Genomic DNA, 18,359 nt, shown 5'->3' with positions numbered 1-18,359 from the left:
GTTCTTTATGTATGTGTCCATATGTCACCTTTATGCCCTACATCTTGCACAGGAAGCATACGTGTGACATATGATGCCTATAATACTAAAGCTTTTGGTATTCTGGCCAGACATTGGGCTGTCCTTGGCAGGCGATTCCCTTAGGTAAAGAATACTGCAACAGTGAAGAGAAGGACATTTACTGTTAAGGTAAGATTTTACACAGCTGTACTTTTTCCTGGTCACTGTTAAGTTTGTCAATAAAAGGCTTGCATAGCCCATTAGAAAGTAAATGCTTCTACCTTTTTTTTTGTTTGTTTTTGGACAAGTTTTGACTATTCACTATCAGAATAGTGCATTTTAACCCAGTTCAGTATACTGCAGTGCTCCTGAATGACCCGTCTTAAAGATAATACTAAAATTTTGCAGCTTTGACTGACCTTCTGTTATAGCTGACATCAAATAAATAACTAATTATTACACTGTGATCCTCACAGGAACCAACATTTTTGTTACAGGTGACTGAATTTCTGTAACTGTTAAATATCTGTTCCATTTACATTCAATGGATGCTAGTTCTTTGGTTAAGAGTGTTCCTGTAGCAGACATATCTTACACCTTTAATATGCCATGTACTTTCCTTACAGTTGACTTACTTTAGCTAATTTGACAAATTACATCTCATTTTTGTATGAAATCTTAGTTAAACCATTCATCATTCAAAGTTACATTACTTAAAGCAGCAGGAACTGAGATTAGCCTAACCTGATCACACAAATCTGAAGGCTATGAAATGGAATTTTTTGACATGATCCAAAATGAACACCAATGACAATGCCTGCTGTGTATAAAGCCAGACACTTGAATTCTGAAAACCTTGTGCCCATATCTGTCTGGTTTGCTTACAGACTCACAATTTAAGGAACAGTGAAATGCAGCTTTAGGCAAGTCTCTGTTAATAGATTTGCATTCTTTAATTTATGGATTCACTCTGCAAATAAGCCCACAAATTTACAGGGTGCCTACGTATTTTAGGCAGAAATACCACTTCCTCACAACCACAGCATTCTGACTGAATCAGACTGACATTACTTATTTGTCACACAACTCTTTGTCTTAGCAGGCGTCAATGTTTCCACCGAGTGTTTACCCAACTAAGAGTATACGAACTGCTGGCATTAAAAATGTGTTTCTGCAGGAAAATCTGTGGCTTTGTTAAATCTTTATAAGTGCAGAAAAGCCTGAATTCCTTCATTTCAAGTTCCCTGAGGAGGCTGTACCAGTATCGAACTACACTGCTGTCATCACCACTGACCTCAAAGCCAGGCCAGTGAAGGTGCACTTCAATGATTAATTGTCCAATGTTTTCTATAACGTTCTCCAGGATCATGTTTTCCATTATCTTCCATTCAGCACTTTCCACATCAGCTTTCAGGATGTCAATCTGAAAGGAAAAGAAAAGGGAACAGTAAATGTACAAAGCTACTTAAGTCAAGTTAAATGTTTCTTTTGAGTATAATTTATTCTACTTGATGGGGGAGATACACTTGAAAGATGTATTAACTATGCAATGAACCTCAAACATTTCCAGTATGTGAAATACTTGGTTCTTTGGGGATTTGTTAAACAGATGGAATGCTATACACCAGAGTGAAAAACAGAATAAAGAACAAGAAAGCAAAAGTCCATTCAGATGCATAGAGGACATGGTAAGGAACACCATTGCAAAGCACAGAAAACTATGCTCAAATGTATTTATAAATCTTCCTTTGCCAGATATGTAAAATACCTGAGAGAATATGTTTTAGCACACTGATTCAGAAGTACACATTCATTTTATTTTATTTGTATTATACATTTTGTTATCCAACTGAAACCTATTTTCAACAGAGGTTGTGTTTTTAACAGTGCAGTCAGACCATGTAGCAGGATTACATCAGATATGAACATGCCTTACTACACATCACCAGTGTTCCCTAAGTGCAGATTGGGTTATGTCTAATAACATGGTTTGCAAAGTGTCAGTATTTATGCAATATGTCACCTTCAGGTGTAGGTAATAAATGGTTTGCTTATGGCAGCTGTGGTTTGGTCATGAGAGTGAAGCCAATCAAGAGAGCATCACTACATTTGACTTCCACTCCAAGCAAGAGCTTCCTTATTACTTATTCCATAATCTATGATTTGCTTTATGAAAATTATTTCCCATCATTAAAGATCAAGTGCAGAACATAACTGCAAACATTTCCTTAGTATCCATTATGCAAATGTGTAGCTATGCTGCACTGTGCCTATGCAGGAGTTTGTTAAAGACCAAAAAATAATTTTAAAATATGAAAACATCATTGTTGATATTTCCAGGTTATTTTCGGCCACCTAGCCAATTGCAAGTACCATAGGTGGTGTGCTGATGTCATTAAGTTGAGGACTACACACAGTGAAGCAGGAAGGATAGTCACTTCTTGTGTATTTGTGTAACAACCTTAGAATAGTAAGATTTATTTATTTACATTTGTTTACCGGGAAAGTCTGGGTCAGAAGCCCATTTACAGTGGTGGCCTGGAGAGAAAAGCTCCACAGAAATATAAGCAAAATACAATAATTAGATAGTGCATAGTTTACATACAGTAAGATGCAGAATACACATCATGTAGTTAGTCTAAACAAAAGAAGTATTGAATACAGTTTTCTAGTAGATACAGGTTCAAAAAGAAAAACACACAAGCATTTCAGTAAAGATCAATGCAAGAAAAATAAAATTAGTACTGTGTAAATTTTAAATAGTTATGAACAAATGAGACTTCATATATATATATATATATATATATATATATATATATATATATATATATATATATATATATATACATCTCTCTCTCTCTCTCTATATATATATATATATATATATATATATATATATATATATATATGGATCTAGGAAACCCAAATGGCCAGGCATACTTATGCAAAAGTGCTTTTCACCGAAGAAGCACTTTCGCATAAGTATGCCTATTGCTGAGGCTGTACTACGCTGCGGGTAAGGGAAATGTCCCTTTTCCCCACTGTAGTGCAGTCTCGGAGGGAGAATATTAAAGTAGGGGGTTCAGAGGGGCAAAGCCCCCCTGCTAAAATGTAAATGTAGTGTTTTATGGGTTTTTTTGTAACACGCTTTAACGAAAGCGCTTTTTTGATAAAAGCACTTTCGTTAAAGTGTGTTCGGTTATTATGGATTCAGACGTTTGCTCACTCGAGCAAACGTCCTAGATATATATATATATATATATATATATATTTTTTTTTTTTTTTTTTTGAGTAGTAATAGCACTGAGGAGAGGGAGAAAATGAGGTAAGGAATGGACAGTGTGTTGAGAGAGTTATAGATATCTTGTCAGTCAGGTTTGGTGCAGGAGCAATGCCAGTTTTTGGACAGATGTTCAAATAGTAGTTGTTTGAAATTGGTAGACTCAGGTGTGTTTTGAAGGGTGTGGGGTACAGAGTTCCATAATTTGGCTATTTAATATGAGAAGAAGGCTTCACTGTAAATGTTGTTAGCTTTGTTTATTGTGAGAAAGTTTCTGCCTGCAGATCTCAGACTTCGTGGGTATGAGTAGGGAACAGCAAGTTCCTTGAGGGATGGGCAATTATCAGGATGGAAGATGATACTGTGTGTGAATTTAAGTTGGCAGAGATGGAGAAGGTTAGAGGGTTCAAGCCAATTTAATTTATGTAGAGCAATACAATGGTGGGTTTGTTAGAGAAGGTTGGCTGTGAAGTGGGCTGTTTTGTTGTAGCAAGTTTCCAAATTGTTAAGTCTGATTTTTTTAAGTTGGTAAAGAGGGGGAAAGTATAAAGGAGCATAGAGAGGAGGAAGGTTCTGGATATGGCTAGTCTGGTATTGTCAGTGAGGAATGTCTTGCTTCTGTACAGTGAGCCAAGTTTGACATGAACTTTCTTAACTGTGATGGTTATGTGTTGGTCAAATCTGAGTTTGTTGTCGACTGTCATGCCAAGGAGTTTTGTATGTTAAACTGGTTGGATGACTATGTTGTTTGCTGAGAGAATGGTGAAAGGAGGGGGTGGTCAATGTTTGTTTGTTACTGGTAAATAGCATTAACTGTGTCTTTTTGGGGTTGAGCATTAGTTGTGATTTACTTAGATATGTTTTGATATCATTAAAAGCTTGTTGGGCTACTATTGGGAGGTCTGGTAAGGCATCTGCTGAGCAGATTAAAGTTGAATCGTCTGCATACTGAACTACTTTAGCATGTGCTGTGGATGAGGCTAAATCATTAGAGAAGATGGTGAAAAGAATGGGCCCTAGTATGGATCCTTGGGGGACTCTGACTGAGACAGGCAGATGTGGTGAGAGTTCGGATTTCCATCGTACTGCTTGTTGTCTGCCAGAAAGATAGTTTAGGAAGTATTTGATAGCTTTAGTGAGGCAAGAGTACTAAGGAGTTTCTAATGGGAGATAGTGTTGAATGCTTTTGACATGTCTAGGAAGATTGATGCTACTTGCTGGTTTGAATTTCTCAGCTGGTTGATGGTGTTAGAGAAATTAATTAGGGCTGTGGTGGTGATGTATTTCAGTCTGAAATCATGTTGGGAGGGAGAGATAAGGTTGTGAGATAGCAGGTATTGTAGTAATTGAGCATATGTACATTTTTCCAGAATTTTGACAGGAGGAAAGGATGGCTATGGGTCTGTAATTGTTTAATACTGTTGACGTTCCTCCTTTATGTAGAGAAGTGATATAGGAAATTTTCCATAATTTTCGGACATATTGTTCTGCTATAGAGATACTTACCAGAATGGAGATAGGCATAACTATAGCATTGGCTGAATGTTTGAGGTACTCATTGGGGAGTTGGTCAGCCGCTAAGGAAAAAGGTTTCAGTTTTTTTCAGCATTGCTCTTATGGTGTTAGTTGGGACGGGTATGAGGTCAAAACAGCTGCTGTTAGTTTCAACATTAAGTGGAATAGATGGTGGGGTGGAATTGTTCCCTATAACTAAGGAGAGGATGGTGTTTATAAAGTAGGTGTTGATTTGTGAGGCAATACTTAAACTTTGGTTATTGGCTGTTGGTTCTGGGGTTGTGGCTTTAGCTGGGTGGAGGAGCAAGTTAATTTCCTGCCAGAACTTCTTGGGATTGTTTTCATATTTGTTTTGCATAGATGTATAATATGTTTTTTGTCTACTTTGAGGTGTTTTTTGTTTGATTGCAGAGCTGCTGCTATGCTAACAGAGTTTTATTGTCTTTTGGTTTCTGGTATTGAAACCATGTTTTGTCCCTTAGTTTTGGAAGTCTAATGGTTTCTTTTAATATCCAGGGCAATCTCTTATTTTTAACACAATATGTATGAGTTGGTGCTAAGCTATTTAGAATAGCTAGAAAGGTGTCATTGAAGTATGCTACAGCCTGGTCAAGTTGGAGATGATGGAGTGGTGTCCAATTGCATTTATTGAGCATTTTCTAAGAATGCTTCGTTGGAGAAGTTTTTGGTATTTCATATGACTTTGTAAACTATGGTTCTGGGTGGGTTGAGCTGATGACGGTTTAAGTAGGTAGGTCTATGGTCACTTAAATTATTTGGAAGGCATCTGGAGACGTAGTTGTGGGTGGTACTATTAATAAGTGACCAGTCGAAGATAGATTCCCTTTTTTATGTTTATCTATTCAAGTGGGAAACTGGATTGTTTGGGAGTAACCATGTAGATTTATGAAGGGGGAAGGGTTATCACCAGTTTAAGTGTTCCAATCTAAGTTGAAGTCACCTGTGATAATGGTTTTATGGGTATAGGTTGAGGCTGTCTAGGCTATGAGTTCCTCAATGGCAGTGGGAGTATTGTTGGGAGGTATGCAAGTGACTATTGTGGTAATATGTATGGAAATTTCATGTCAAGCATTGTTGACTGACTGTAATCCACACCAATTTACCATAAAACACATCTTTAGAAAGAAGAGGGCAAATATTAGAGCAAAAAATTGTGACATGCTGCACATTTAGGGGCAGTTGAACACTGCACTATACTGTCAAATACAAATGTAGGACCCAGAGGCTAGTAAAGGTGCAAAGATAACTAAAATAACAACCTGCTTATAATATAGATTGCAATTGTTGTGCTTGTTTTCTTATTAAAAAAAAGAACAGGGATTTCTCTGTTCACACTTTCCATTGCCACAAATCAGCAACAAGGAAAGAAGCTTCCTGTGGTACCGTAAAGCACAAATAGTTATTCCACTCATTTGTGTCATCACTGAGTGTCACATGACCTGGAATAAGCTACTGTAGCTAACAGAGATCAAGACAGACAAACCAGCATTTTTAAACACTGTTGGGGTCGTAAACTGCTTTTTTTCCACTTTCAGCTACTTCTATGGTAGTCCAAACATCAGAGGAACGAACTAAGGGGACAAATTTTTGAGAGAAAACATAGGTGTCTGAATTTCACTTGATTTGTAAATCTGTACATTTTGAAAGACACCAGTCTTACTCTCTTCACAGCACAAATCAGTCAGCTAGCAAGACTTGTCTTCATATTAGCTATCTCCAAAAAATGTATCTTACGTGTTGGAATCTGCTGCCACAAAACATCCAAAACTGTAACGATCTCCCTACTTTCAAAAGAAAATTAAATCACACTTACTTCAACTGCCTAAATACTCATGCTTCAAAGATGTAGGCTAATAGTCTACTAATATATTACTTAACACAGCTATTTTCCTACACTCTACATGTGTTGAATTTTCTAAATGTTTCCAAATCAATATTTTTGCCTTAAGTAGCAAATTACTAAATGACATACCATTCTTGCTCACAGCTTTACAACTATTTTAATTACCTATTGCTCTTTATCACCTCACACATCTAAGTATATTTTCACTTCACCCTTTATTTAGTATTATTATTTTTTCAGTTTCACAGCTCAATTTTACCATGTATGTTTAGCAGCACTTTTACTTCCCTCTCTCTCATTACAATATTTCTTACTCTTAAATCTTCCCCTTGTGTTCTACACTGTGAAATAAGACTTATGTGATGTTTTGCACATATCAAAGCTAAACATGAACAATATTTATACATACTCTTCTCCATTTCCACTGCTGATGTATATGCATACGTTTTCCATTTTATTACTTTCTCTTGGAATTTCAGGATTTACATATAGTGACGTAATATACTATATATCATTATTTGTTCTGAAGGCTACTATTTTATCTCTAAATTTTACAGATTGTTAACTAAACACATTTATTGTTCTATGTTACTCCCAACATTTTTCTTTAACGTTATTCAAATTGTTACCATGGAGATAATTTGTAACTTATGTTGTGTACAGTTTATTATTGTGACCTGTCATCTGGCTTGGGTCATGGCTGAAAAGAGTCTTTATTCCAGATTATTTACCCAGTTAATAAACTAAAAATAAAATAAAAAAAAAATAAAGCTAGCTATGGATAAACCTACACACTACCCCCACACAAAAATGCTACATTAGAAAAAGGCACTTCTTCCTTTCTTAAATAATGCCACCTGTATTACAGAGCATCATGTTTGTTATCTTTTTGTTAATTGCAGGACAAGAACCACCTTAGTGAAGTATTGCACATGCACACCTGTTTAAGTGAAAACATTTTCACAGTTCATCAGTTTTAGTGGAGTTGTTGTCACTTCTTTGGCACAGAAGGAAACAGTCCTGACTATGACCCCAGTAGACAGAGTGAGAGGAGAGGTCCTGTCACCTGAGAAGAAGATGATGAGAGGGAGAGGACTGAAGAGGCTATGCCCACTTGCTAGCCTCAAGGACAAGGGAAGGGAAGGGGATCAAGCTGGGAAGGCATTCAAATACATATTCATGGTGGTGCTACTAGAGACCACAGTAGTGCACACGAGGTTTGCATGTGGGTGGGACAATGTGGAGGTGATGTATCACTGTGCAGGTGGGGTATACCCACCTAGTGTCCTTTCTATGTCTATGGATATAGGAATGGTCACCTCACAGTGTCTTATGCCAGCCCTCACAGAGAGCCTGGAAACAGCACATTGCAGGGTTTGGACCTTAATTAGAATGCCCCATCTATTTACAGTATGATGGTCCCACTCCAGAATAGCCTGACATATGTGCCTGATTATTAAAGGGGAAAAAAGGACTATTAGGGTGTCTGGAGAGCTGATGGTCAGCGGATGACTAAAAAATTGTGTAGCTGCCACTGTTCTTTTTTCTTTCTTTTTTTTAAGGCAACACAAGTGTCCATGCATCCAGTTGTTAATGTGAGGAGCAATGTATACTCCTTAATACAGATGATGTGAGGAAGTTTTAAACATTTTGACACATTTTATTTTCAGGCACTGACATGTTCGTCTGTGTGTGTGTGTGTGTGTGGGGGGGGGGGTTGATTTTTTTTTTTTTTTATGTTTCTTGTATTTTATTTTACTAACTAGAGTTCACGTCATGCAAGAAGGGAAAATATCAGTGTGGAAGGCAGATTCCCCAGAAGGATCATCACGAACAGTGTCCTTTTTGTTTGGGTGCTTCCCACGACCATATCTCTTATAGTATCTTTAAAGCATTTGTGCCAAGACACTCAGAAGTAGTTAGTCTTCCCCAGTCATTTATTTAAAAACAATGATAAACAGTTAGCCCAGGGTACCATGGCAGAATCCTTTAACCCCAAGATACTACTCCCACTAGGTAAAAAGAAGGCCAAGTCATCTTGGCCGGCTTCTTTAGCTGTCCAGCTTTCACTGGATGTTCCCCTAAAAGCAGGTAATAGCTTTGCTGGTTGTTTGGCATTTACATCAGTTTCCTCTGCCATGATCCCGCCAGAGACTGGCATGGGTCAGTCTTTTCACACATCCTCAGAGGCTTTGCAGGTGTCTGCTCTGGACACTGAGGGGGAACCACAGATGTTTAACTCGGATTCTCTTTTCAAATCTCGCCAAAGGTTGGAACCTTTGGTATTTGTTAGGGCTGATGTTCCTTCTAAGAAAAGACAAAAACTGAAGCATGTTTCAGTCTGTCCTATGGATCCCTCAGGGCTTGTTTTCTGCCTTAATGGCCATGGAGCCTTCTCAACGGGTTTCAGTACTTGCTCCTCTTTGGACCTCTACCCTTTCTAAATGGCTCAGAGAACCAGATTCCTCAGATGAGGATTCAGTGTCTGGTGAGGGTCTTTTTCCTTTTCTTCAGAGATGACTTCACCTTTGGCTTATGGCTCTAATGAGGAAGAGTCTTTTAGCCCTGAGTGTCCTTTTGAGGAAGTGTCCTTTGGGGGCACAATTGCTAGGATGATGGAATTCTTTAAGTGGGAGTCCATCCAGTGACATTGAGGGTGATAGTGTTTTGATCCCTTTCAGGCATCTCTTTTCTGAGGGCATGCTCAGGGTTTTACAGGTGGCAAGGAAACCCTCAACGAGAAAATCTTATATGTCCAAATGGAAAAGATTTTTGGTCTAGTGCAGTGCTCATAACCAGGACCCTCTTCACTGGTCCTCTCTTATTTGTGTGAGTTGCTGTAGTCTGGCTTGGCCTATTCTTCTGTGAAGGCCTTTTTTTCAGCCATTTCTTCTTGTCTGCCCTTGAATCCTTCTTTCTTGTTTTGAGGTCAAACAATTTCTTAAAGGCATCATGATTAATAGGCCTCCAAGAAAACCTATTCCTTCTCCTTGGGACCTTAATTTTGTTTTGGAAAAACTGACTCAGGCTCCTTTTGAGCTTCTGCTTCTTTGCAACATTGCCCTTACTTCTGCTCAGAAGGTTTCTGAGCTCCAGGACCTTATGGCCATTCCTCCTTTTTTGTTGTTTTCATAGGGACAGGGAGTATCTTTCTTTTATGCCCAAGATAGTCAATGAGTTGTCCTTGAATCAATCAGCACAACTCACTTCATTTTTCCTTCTCCTCAGTCTTCTAGTGGGAGGGTCCTGCATATCTTGGATATGCACAGACAACTCAGGTACTAATTGCATAAAACTAGGACTATTCATAAATCTGATCAAGCTTTTTGTTTCCTTTTATCCCAGATCCCAGATCCCAGGTTTGGCTGTTTCTATGCAGACCATCTCCTCCTGGATATCTAATGCCATTTTCTTTTGTTATTCTTTTCAAGGCAAATCTCTATCTACTTCTTTTAGAGCTCATTCCACTAGGGCTATTGGCTCTTCTGGTGCCTTCTTCAAGGGGTTGAACACAAATTCCATCCTTGAAGCTGATACTTGGTCTTCAGTGAATACCTTTACTAGTAAGCATTGTAAGTTGGATATGGTTTCTAGGGCCAGAGCAGGTATTGAGGGCTCTTCTCAGCCTTCCCCCTCCAATTCTGTTTCTTGAGCTTTTTTACTTATCCCATGTATGAATAATCCTCCAACAATGATACAGAAGTACATAGTACAGTTGTGTAAAATCTTACCGTAACAGTAGATGTACTTCTCTTCACTTTTGCAGTGTTCACTCCCTCCTTCCAAAGCCTTCTTGTTTGTTCTGCATTTTTTTCCTTCTTGATGTGCATGGACTCTCTTGTCCTATGGTGTCTGTTCTCTTCTGCAGCAATTTAGTTCTAGGTAGTTGTGTCCATACGTAACTTTTATGCCCTACGTTCTGTGCAAGATGACACCTTTTTTTGGCTTTTTCATACTGGCCGGTCATTGGGCTGCCCTGGTCAGGACATCCCTTTTATGATGAACACTGCAACAGTGAAGAGAAGGACATCTACTGTTATGGTAAGATTTTACACAACTGTACTTTCCTGTGGGTAATTCTCAACAAACACATGCTGATACACAACCAGTTATTCACGTTTTTTAAATGTTAATTCACTTTCACTGTATAATCTTACTTATTAAAGGGGTAAAGGTATTCCAACCAAGTATGGATAGCAAAGATACAGAGAAAACAAGTAAGAAAGAGAGACAGAGAGAAAGCATTAAATGTCATACTGGACCTGAGGATTATTACATCAGAAACAAAAACAATGTAACATGCTTTTTGACTGAACATTCTGCAATTTACAAAAAAAAAAAAGATTGTTGCTTGAACTATCATAATATATGGGCCCTTTATCTGAAGTTTACAAGTTGTTGAAGCACACTCAGAGCTCCCTTTGTTATCCAGGATATAGAAATGAGCATCCAAACTAATTTTAATGGCCTTTTATACTCGGTCATAAACAATGCATTCTAAAAGTCTAGAATGAGAATATTAATATTTGTATTAATTACATTGTAACAGTGTAGGAACCATCCTACCATAAAAACAGAAATGAGCACTACCCACAACTAAGTTCACTACTGGCTTGCATTATGCTGAATGCAGCAAACTGTATAAATGCAGCTTTTTTTCCCCCCTCAAGTCTTCCTATGTATCGTCTCTGTAAGAAAACTATTTCCAAAGTCATTACTCTATAAGCCACCTTTTGACAGACAGCCACAAAAAGCCCCCTGCATCAAGGTCCCATTCCACTGATTCCTATAACACATTGCCGTACTCAGCCATCAGATACCTACGAGCAGTGGCATGCTGGTTCTCTTAACCTTAGTGATATCAGCAGGGAAGAGCCCAGATTTTGGCCCTTGCACTTAATCTTTTCTTCTCACCACTACGATGCAGTGTCACAAACACCACCTTCACACCAGATTTCATTGTGGTGCATTGCCAGTGTGAAGAGAAAGCTACCAAAAACACTTACGTGGAACAAAGAAAAAAAGAGCTGATGACTGATCAGATCTATTATTTTGGTTGCAGTAAAACCATCTCCTCTGACCACAATAATATAGATGAATCCAGGAGTGACAAACTAAAGGTAGAGTACTGCCATTTGGCCATTCCCCTGTCTTGTACCTGCACCTTCACTCTGGAATAGATGCATACATATCTGCATGGAGATATAGTGATAGAAACGAAATTAGTACTACCAACAGTCATAGACAAGTAGAAAACACCCATATCACCAGCCAGACAGTCACTGTATGACTGCCTCTCCCATTTTCTGTAGTAAGAGTGGCCTGAATGTGAATTAGAAACTGTATTAATACAAGCTGCGAGAACAGACAAAGGAGAACATTTTCACCTTAGCAAGCACATGTATTTTGATTATTTGTACTCAGTATGTAAAATGTATGATCTAGTAATGTATGAAATGTAACATATCAGAGTAGCTAAATCCACAGTTGATTTAGTGAGTACTTGATCATCATCTGAAGCTAGCAAATATACCACTATGATCATACCTTGATCTGAATAATAGTGTATTATATACATTCAGATTTTATAGACCTGAAATGTAAAATTAACCCAATGCAGGCTCTCTAGCAGAAGTTGGAAACATGGTAACTCAAGTCTTGACATTCAAATACAAGCCAACGTTCAACCAGAGTAACAGTGAATTTCAAAACTTGCTGCTACATTTTTGTCCCACTGTGCTGTTGATAAGGGATGCTGTGATTCCACAACCCTACTACTATGTAACTCAGAGACTGCTGGGGACTATTATGAAATTCTGCTATCTTCAAATTTGTAAATAACCTTCTACTTGCAGTTGTTTCTTCTTGGGTCTTAAAATGGCAATTACTTTTTTTGAACATTTAACTGAGACACCGATCCCTCCTTCCCTGCATGCTGATTACTTGTTGAAGTGTTGAGCTTAGGATGACAAAGACATACCTTTTTTAGATTGGTGACAGTGAGGGTGATGATTGTTCTTCACTTCTACCTACTCCAAGTTACCCTCCTTCCCAAACCTGTTCTGTCATAGGTACCCCTGACACTGTGTTCAGACTACTTATGAGAAAAAATAAAGTGATTCCTTGGTACTCCAATGCTCTACTCCCCCTCCTTTTTTCCTTATATTTAACTCTTTGTGGTTGCATTTGTATGAGGCTCACTGTCTTCATATGCCTTTCTCACAAGAGTATTAGCAGTCTCATTCATAAGGAAAACATTTATTTATTTGAAATATCACTGCTGTGCTCCTCCTTCTGCTGACTGCACTCTACTTACCATATTACTAGAATTAGAACAAAAATTATGTTTTGGCCTGGCAGACCTGGCATCTGTATTACTTATGGGACCAAGACACACACACACACACACACACACACACACACACACACACACACACACACACACACACACACACACACACACACACACACACAAAATATGAAGGAACTTGGCAAATGTAAATTTGTTACAATAAAATAACTATAGCTTAAAAGTAAAGTCAGATGTAATCTAACAGCAGCAGATCTTTCTGGTACCTTGCTTATTACCCAAAGTGATATATGATCCCCCATCATTCACCAGAAATGAACATATTATTATCTAATGACTGTACCTCCTCCAGGAACAGTAGGGACAATATCAGCCTAGTGTATATTGCTATCAATAGTGTATCAAAGAAAATGTCAAAGTTTCATTGTTGTTTTAACTAATTCAAACCATCCAAGTGCCTTATACTGCCACAAAGGTATTGTTACTCAAAGCCTGCTCATAATATTAAAATGATCAAACTCACACACACACACACACACACACACACACACACACACACACACACACACACACACACACACACACACAAAAAGGTATACCAACACTGATACACTCCAACTTTATCCTTTCATGCCTGTCAATGAACATGCATGAAAGAATATGAGGCCTTAGTAGTCAAAGCCATCTTAATTGTTAACAATTTCCATAAAATTGCCTGCCTCTACCTCCTAACAAGCTGTTATGCAATCCTAAATCATGTGTGCTTGGCTTTCTATAGTCACACTTGGTTATCTACTACTTAAGGATGATGACACTGTAACATGCCATCCTCATACACCTGGAGACCATGCATGATTATGTTAACAAATGTACACAGACTGATGCAGCCAGTTCAGCTTACTTCCTATAAAGGCTTCTCAACAGACAGGTATAGCAAGGAAACTGAATAGCTTTTGTCTAGTGAACTAGAAAAATGTGGTCTTCTAAGGTATTATGTCACACTGAATCAGTGTTTGCCACCTGATATTTGTAGTCTGACAACTACCACATTCTTCAAAGCAGCAATATTTTATCATAATTAAATCTATGCGAAAGTTTATCTCTGGAAGATTACAACAAATCCCAGCAAATACGAACTGGAAACATATAACCACTGTGACAACTACTGATGATGCCCTGCCATTCCTTGGGTACATCTTTTTAAATCACACACTGGTCTTAGATCAATGAGACTTAAAACTAATCGTCAAGCACAGATCATACCTCAAATGAAGCAACCAAGCATGCCGATAGAACAGACTACGGGAACTGAGGTGTAATAACAACTGGAATAAGGGCAGACAGGGATGTAATTACTGCAAGACCAAGTGCAAAGAATTAAAAAAAAAATGAATACCTTATGTTTTCATTTTAAAGCCAGTCTTATTCTATAGCCATCCTCACATTGAACCCAAAGTGCTATATTATTAGTATAATAAAAATGATTTTGTTTTTAATTGTAGCCACTAAACTGCAAAATGACAAAAGACACTGAATCTGGCAAAACTTAATTAATCACTGTATTAAGTGCATTAAGTGTGTTTCACTGTGCTGTTTAAGTGTTTGATTCTTTAGGTTTTCCAGTATCAGAGGTAAACTCCTTGTTTCAAGATTCTATTAAACATTTGGAATGGTCTTCTTACTGCTCAAAACAAACAGTATAATTACTGTACATAATGATAATAATAATAATGTTGTTGCTTTTCTTTCGGCTTTTCTTGGTTAGGGGTCGCCCAGCGGAACTCCGGTCTGCTAATGATTGGCAGTTGATTTTTATGGTGTCGAGGTGCCAGCCCAACGCCCAACCTTCAATGAAGGCATGCCCATTCACGCATGTCTTTCGAATGCCACTCGACCGCGGGGAGGACATGCAGACTCCACACAGAAGGCGCTCCAGCTGACAATTGAATGGGAGAACCTCTTGCTGTGAGGTGACAACGCTACCGCTGCACCACCGCGGCTTAATAATAATAATAATAGTAATAATAATAATAATAATAATAATAATAATAACATTATGATACTTTAGCTGTGCTTTGATAAAAGTGCTTACTCAGAGCAGTGGAGAGAAGAAGTGACCACACATGGAAGCCTTCTGATTTAAAAGCCCACAGCACCGTTTTCAACATGCTACTTTGCTACAAAGTATCTGGACATGCATATTTAGTTTTTGCTGCCACTATAATTGTACTGCTTTTCTACTCCAATGGGCAGACTTGTAGATACATTTCTTAAAAGTTTTTAGTAAAAGTATCATATTATATTAATTTTATGTTATTTATTTACGTTTTGTTGACCAAGTTAGGCCTGCTGGGCAATGCAAGTTTTCAGAAGGGACCGTATACAGTAAAGTACACAATGAAGAATGCAAAAATGAGACAAAACATAATGACGAATACACAATAGACTGTATTCAGAGATAATGAAATTTTTAAATGAACAGAACGCATAAGTTTCATCAATTGCCAATTTTTTTCCATCAATTGTTAATTTATACAAATGTTATATGTTAAGTAAATAATAGACTGGGAGTGGAAAGGTTGATAAGGAAAATAAAGTACGAAAAATAAATGTAGTTTGAATAGTGATGCACATGTAGGATGAGATGAGTAGAACAGAGTTATTTTGATGTCCTTACAGATTGTAAGAAATGGTCATGAAGTTAGTATAGGGGTATGCATGCAAGAAGAAATTTGAAGGAAGGTATTGATTTGACATTAGGTAGGCTAAAAGAGCAGAAGAATGAGCTATGTTATAGTTGGCGAAAGAAAAACTTTCAAGATAAAGTTAAGGAAAAGGCTGATTAGGTAGAGAGTGAGAGGTCACACAAAGTATGACAATGCTGGATAAATATTGATCTGATGTTGTCCTGCCTCGCCTTCATTCTTTTACTGGTTGGGTTCAGAACTGATCCTCAGGTCTGACTCAGCCTTATACAAATCTTGAGGTCTTCTACTAGCTCATGGCTCTAAAACCCTATCTCATCATACCCTAGGAAAGATCCTTAGATCTCATTTGCTGCTAAAACAAGACCGGGTGCTTTCTACTGGCTCTGGCTTAATGAAAATGTTCTCCTTTCTTATATTGTTATATTTTGTAATTTTAGGATAGTTTGGTTATTATTATAACCTTTAAGACTATAGTTAACGTTACTAAGCAGTTTTAGCATGTTCACTGCTGTTGTTTTTGCTGTTGGCCATCATTTATTCTCAAGACCTTTTTCTCCAATACCCTATCCTGGCTTAAACTTGTTTCTCAACTCAGTAAAAAAAATCAAAGTTCCGGATGGTCACGCTGCAGTTGATACTCCCATTCCTGGAAAAAGAAGATTAGATGTGCTCAATAGACCTCCAGGATATGTACTACCACATAAAAATGGACAGATGATCCAGGAGTCATTTGCTCTTTTAGCTGGGAGCCAGTCACTACCAGTTTTGAGCTCTGTCCTTTGGTCTCACTACAGCACCCAGAGTGTTCACCAGGTGTATGGCAGTAGTGATGGCTCACTTGAGACGCCAAGGATTCTGAGTGTTTCTGTATCTAGACAACTGGCTCCTAACTGCCACTGCCGAGCATCTACTAACAAAAGCAAGAGACACCACTTTACAGATCTGCTCTCACCTAGGAATCACAATAAACTATGAAAAATCTGCCTTGTTGCCATCTCAGCATACCGTTTTTATAGGAGCAGATCTAGATACAATGAAAATGATGGCAACGTTCCCTTCAGAAAGGGTTCAAGTTCTATGAAGTCAGGTTCTACTCCTACTTTCCAAGAAAAACGTACAAGCAAAAACAGTTCTGAAAGTTTTGGGAAATATGGCAGCAGCAATAACCCTAATTCCATTAGCACATCTTCACATGAGAGCTCTACAGTGGCTACTGTTCACTCAATGTTCCATGCAGAAACTATGTCCCACCTAAATATAATAACAGAATCCTGCAAGAAAGGTCTTCGTTGGTGGCTTCACTATACTTACGTGACATTAGGTCTACCCTTTCTTCTTCCACAACCTTTAGCCACAGTGACCATGGATGCTTCCCAGATAGAGTAGAGGGGGGAATTATCTGGGAAGGACAGTCCAAGGCACTTGGCAGAATCATGAGGCACACTTGCACGTCAATGTCCTAGAAATGAGGGTAGTGCTTCTTGTGTTGCAAGCATTCCAAGACTCTCTTCTGCTAGGAACTATTGCAATACAGACAGACATGTCAGTTGTATGGTATGTAAACAGACAAGGAGGAACCAGGTCCTACCTCTGTTGTCGAGAGGCCCTGAGAGTATGGCAGTGGGCGACCTCATCTCATCATTTTCTGATAGCAGCGCACATCCTGGAGAAATCCAACGTGATAGCAGACAAACTCAGCAGAGTGATTCTGATGCTTCATGAGTGGTCCCTGAAACAAGAAGTAGCGGAGATGATTTTCTGCAAATGGAGCCAGCCTTGTTGTGGCCTTTTGGTCACATCCATGAATGCCAAATGCAGCAGCTATTTTGCCCTAATCCCAGCCCAGGGGAGTCACCAAGGGATGCACTTGTACACTATTGACCCAAGGGTCTCCTCTACGCCTTCCCTCCTTTTCTGTTGATACCCAAAGTTCTTCAGAAAGCCATCTCATTGGGAAGGAATTTGATACTCATCACCCCATACTGGCCTCATCAAATCTGGTTCCACTTCCTTTGGCCTCATCTCCAGGAGGAGCAGTGGATTCTGGACCCAGTTCCAAACCTTCTGACTCATGCATCAGGGATGCTCCACCCTTACCTTCAAACCCTCAAACAGACAGCTTGGCTGCTCCGATTCCAAATATGGCCAGGCTCCCTAACCTTTCCTCATCAGTGAAACATATTTTGATCTTGTCTTGTAAGGCTTCAATAAGAAAGTTATTTATGAGCAAATGGAAATGATTTTCTTCATGGGGCTTGCTTGAATGACCACATTGATCCCTTCTCTGCCCCTATAGCTTCCATTCTTGAATTCTTGACAAAGCTGTTGAATGAAGGAGCAGCTGCAGCTACTATTCGAGTTCAGTTAGCAGCGATATCTAATTTCCATATAGGTGAATTGGGGCGAAATGTGATGTCCCACAGACTTTGCAAAGCATTCTTAAGGGTACTATTTTATTAAAACTACCCATTAAAGCCCCCCCCCAGCACCAAGGGACCTGAACTCTGTCTTATTCCATTTGATTCTTCCCCCTTTTGAACCTGCATCATCCTGTGATTTAAAGTTTTTGACCTGGAAGACAATTCTTTTGATAGCCATCACTTTTGCTAAGAGAGTTTCAGAGCTACAAGCATTGTCTAAAAAGCTCCCCTACATACTTTTCCACAAAGACAGAGTATCCCT

At 38.6% G+C, this 18,359-nt stretch overlaps 1 protein-coding gene across 1 annotated transcript in view; it reads right to left on the bottom strand.

The window, feature by feature from the left end:
- Positions 1 to 632: 632 nt before the first annotated feature.
- Positions 633 to 18,359, bottom strand: part of METTL24 (methyltransferase like 24) — a 705,212-nt gene continuing 687,485 nt past the window's right edge. The window contains exon 5 of the mRNA XM_044066694.1: positions 633 to 1,423. Within this exon, the coding sequence (XP_043922629.1) occupies positions 1,106 to 1,423 (318 nt within the window). The 3' untranslated portion in view covers positions 633 to 1,105. The remainder of the gene's footprint in view (positions 1,424 to 18,359) is intronic.

Source organism: Protopterus annectens, chromosome 1.part0 (genome assembly GCF_019279795.1).
Source record: "Protopterus annectens isolate FY-2018-M chromosome 1.part0, PAN1.0, whole genome shotgun sequence".
Classification (NCBI taxonomy): Eukaryota; Metazoa; Chordata; order Ceratodontiformes; family Protopteridae; genus Protopterus; species Protopterus annectens.
Note: the sequence above shows the minus strand (reverse complement) of the source record. Positions and strands in the feature narration are given on the sequence as shown.